Source organism: Buceros rhinoceros, unplaced genomic scaffold (assembly GCF_000710305.1).
Source record: "Buceros rhinoceros silvestris isolate BGI_N320 unplaced genomic scaffold, ASM71030v1 scaffold18035, whole genome shotgun sequence".
Classification (NCBI taxonomy): domain Eukaryota; kingdom Metazoa; phylum Chordata; class Aves; order Bucerotiformes; family Bucerotidae; genus Buceros; species Buceros rhinoceros.
Window position 1 is genome coordinate 9163 of NW_010413616.1, and position 3646 is coordinate 12808.

Sequence of the window (3646 nt, forward strand, 5' to 3'; positions counted from 1 at the left end):
CACTTACTGTTTGAACAGTCTTACAGTACAGCTACTCTACAAATATAACCATTTTGCATTTGTGAAATTCTGTCCTTCAAAACGGAAAAGGCAAAAGTTTTGTTAAACTGTGGTGTCTGTTAAAAGCAATATTAAAACCCTGAGGAAGCTGATTCCTCTCAGCCCCTCCTGTTTAAGTATGAAGTAGTAGTTGCTTGCTTACTTAATTGCAGCACAGAAGTCTAAAGGTATTGCCTGCCTAGCAGCAGATCAAATTATCTTGGTAGTGGGAAGCCAGTAGGACAGAGCATACATAGCTCTCCCACGATAACAGTGAATTGAAAGCAGATTTCAAATCTTTATGTGTAACTTCCTTTCATATCAACAGATTCCTTCATTGCCACAACCACACTGAACTGCAATGCAAGCACATGAGCTGTTTAGACACTTACGAATGCCAGAACTTGTGGATGTCAGACAGTATGTGCGCACCCTTCCGACAAATACGCTGATGGGCTTCGGTGCTTTTGCAGCTCTCACGACCTACTGGTATGCAACAAGACCGAAAGCACTAAAACCGCCATGTGATTTAGCAATGCAGTCTGTGGAAGTAGAGGTAAGTGTCACTTGATGGATACTCTCATATACTGAATTTTGAAGCCTAAAGTGGCCCTAGGAGAGACCAAACTCTGATATACAGAAGGGTATTTCTATGCTTGTAGTGTGTGGGGACACATCTGGGTTTTTTCTGAAATACTGAACTCAGTTTTTTGGCTCTCTGAGCTTCCGATTTGGCTGGTGGCAGGAAACTTGTGCATGTTAGAATTGCCACAGTGTGGCTTTCAATTTCTGTCCACATCTTTCGGTGATGACCTATAAAATTAGGTCTTGGAGTCAGTATGTATGCTAGTGTATACTGATTAGACTAATAATTTTGTTATATAATATAATAATATTTAGTTTATAATAGCTGACAGATGGGACTTTATATTGGGTTACAAGCAGGAAAAGGGTACTAACTGTCCTCAAATGCTCTGTGGAAAGATATATTAGTCCTGCCAAGAGATCCCAGCCATAAAATTAAATTGAAATTAAAGCAACCACCTGCTAAATTCTGGATATGCTGACTTAGCTTTTCTCTTATGCTTTACAGAGGCAGACAGAGTTGCCCTTAGGTGGTATTTTTTTAATAGTGAGGTCAAATACAGAAGCAATCATACTGAGAGGAACTGTTGCTTAGAAGCAAATATAGACAATTGATTATATGGCTGGTGTTTCCCGAGCTACAGGTACAGCAGTTCCCCTGTTCACTAGAGAGTCAAGGTTTTACCACTTACTTAATTCTTTCAAGAGTACCTTTGTATTTCTTCTGCGAAGACAAGGTGTTTTCTGCTTTTGAAGCAAGGAGACAGCTTTAAAAGATGGTGATCTTCAAGGGAGATACTTTTAAAATGTAGGATTGCAAGGCTGACAATTTCTCGCATTCCTCTTGATAGTCAGAAACTGCCACTACAGATTTGTTTTGCATATGCTTGCAACCTAAGTCTAAGTCTCCCTTTACAGCTTGTTCTTCTGTGTGGATAGACTGCATCTAGTTCTCCTGTACCAAATACAATTAACATAACTTCTTGTACTTGGGAGTAGATGTGCACAAATGTGGCTGAGCAGTTTGAAATTCACAGTAGTAGGTAAACTTTTATGAACTCTAGCAAAGCCAACTCTTGTCATAGTCTCAAATCAGGCACTTTCTTTGCAATGTTTCATGATGCTGAGATTGAAGAATGAAGCATTAGTTGGTCCTTCCATTCAAAAGTTTAGTCAGTACCATTTTTTTCCTAATCTTCTTCCCAATATGGTATATAGTATGCTTACTGACATATACTGTTCCTATAGCAAGTAATGGCCTGCTATTAGAAGTATGCAAAGGGGAAACAAAAATATGCTGTGGCAATTATCAAATTAGCAGAAATATCTCTTTTCAAGGAATGCATAGAGTAAAGATCCAGTGGTTAGATCTTGCTTCTCTTGGTGAGATTTACCCAATCCTGACCGCAGCCACTTAGACAGTGGGTGGAATAGTCTTGTAGAGCCAGTTTTGGAGGCTGGAATAACTAGCAATATGACACAGTGAAAGCTTTCAGCTGTGGAGAGTCTCACTAGTCACTGTAGACTTTCAGCAGTTTTGGGGGCTTTGCATTGGAAGATGATAAAAGAGTAGTACTCAATTGGCTATAAAACCAGTGACAAGCACTGACTTGCTTGAGACTCTTGACAGCAGTCTCAGTTCATTACCTTTACCTCCTCAAGCTAAGCTGCTTGTTACTGCTGGAATCAAACAAAAAACAGCTGAGTTCTAAATGCTGGAGCAGATCACCTTGGGTGCTGTCACACAATGGGGTCACACAGCATGTACAGGGAGGTGATCAGGCCCACTCAGCATGAGTTGACTATCCTGATCTCCTATGATGAGGTGTCCTGCTTGGTGGATGAGGGAAAGGCTGTGGATGTTGTCTACCTAGACTGTAGTGAAGCCCTTGATACTGTTTCCCATGGCACTCTCCTGAAGAAACTGGCTGCTCATGGCTTGGGTCAGTGTGCTCTTTGCTGGATAAAAAACTGTCTGGATGGCCAGGCCCAAAGTGTGGTGCTGAATAGAGTTAAATCCAGTTGGTGGGTGATCACAAGTAGTACTCCCTGGAGCTCAGCGTTGGGGCCTGTTCTCTTAAACATCTTCATCAATGATCTGGATGAGGGGATTGAGTGCACCCTCAGTGAATTTGCAGATAGCACCAAGCTGGGTGGGAGTTTTGATATGCTTGACAGTAGGGAAGCTCTACAGAGGGATCTGGACAGGCTGGATTGATGGGCCAAGTCTGCCCCCTGCAGAAGAGTGGCTGGAAAGCTACCTGGTGGAGAAGGACCTGGGAGTGTTGGTCAACAGCCATCTGAATGAGCCAGCAGTGTGCCCAGGGGGCCAAGAAGGCCAATGGCATCCTGGCTTGTATTAGCAAGTGTGGCCAGCAGGAGTGGGGAAGAGGTAAGGGCTGCTGCGAAATCTCTAGCTTATCTTTGTGCTCAGAATATGCATGTTTGTGACCAAAGCATGACTGGCTAGTACACTTTCCCTCTTAGGAAAACAAAAATTGGGTCTATTACCTCTGAGGCATTGTAGAGCCAACAGTGTCTTTTGACATTACTGCTCATCCCAAGCAGCTTATGTCAACAAAAGCAGCTACCCATAGCTTGAACAAAAGCAGCTATCTCATGTGACCCAAACAGGTGTTGACAGGGTAACAAATGCCTCTGTAGAATAAGTCTGTTTTCTTTGGCTGTTGCTATTTGGAACCAATGTCAAGGTTTTACTTGGCCCAGCGCTTGGTGTGTAGGGAGTCAGGTTCCTGCAGCATCCTGAGCTGCTGCAAGGGCTGCCTTACGTGAGTAGCCAGAGGTGATTCTCACATTAATAAGATTTTATTGCCTGGGTCCTCAAGAACACTTTGGTAAAACTGACAACCCTTTAGAGCTCTTACCTCTGTAGTGGACAGATCTGTTAGATCCCACTCAAATAACTTGTGTGAAATTAGCCAAACTTTCCAGTCCTGAGATTCAGATGTTTGGTTGTGCTGACCAGTGATTTTTAGAAAAGTTTGTGAACAGATCTTTCCCT

General features: G+C 42.6%; 1 protein-coding gene across 2 annotated transcripts in view; it reads left to right on the forward strand.

Moving 5' to 3' along the window:
- Nucleotides 1-365: 365 nt before the first annotated feature.
- ACSL1 (acyl-CoA synthetase long-chain family member 1) overlaps nt 366-3646 on the forward strand; it is a 29180-nt gene continuing 25899 nt past the window's right edge. Inside the window, exon 1 of one of the 2 annotated variants that reach the window (XM_010136829.1) lies at nt 366-595. In XM_010136829.1, coding sequence (XP_010135131.1) covers nt 401-595 — 195 coding nt within the window. In that variant the 5' untranslated portion in view covers nt 366-400. The remainder of the gene's footprint in view (nt 596-3646) is intronic. The other variant, XM_010136830.1, reaches the window with a different exon arrangement.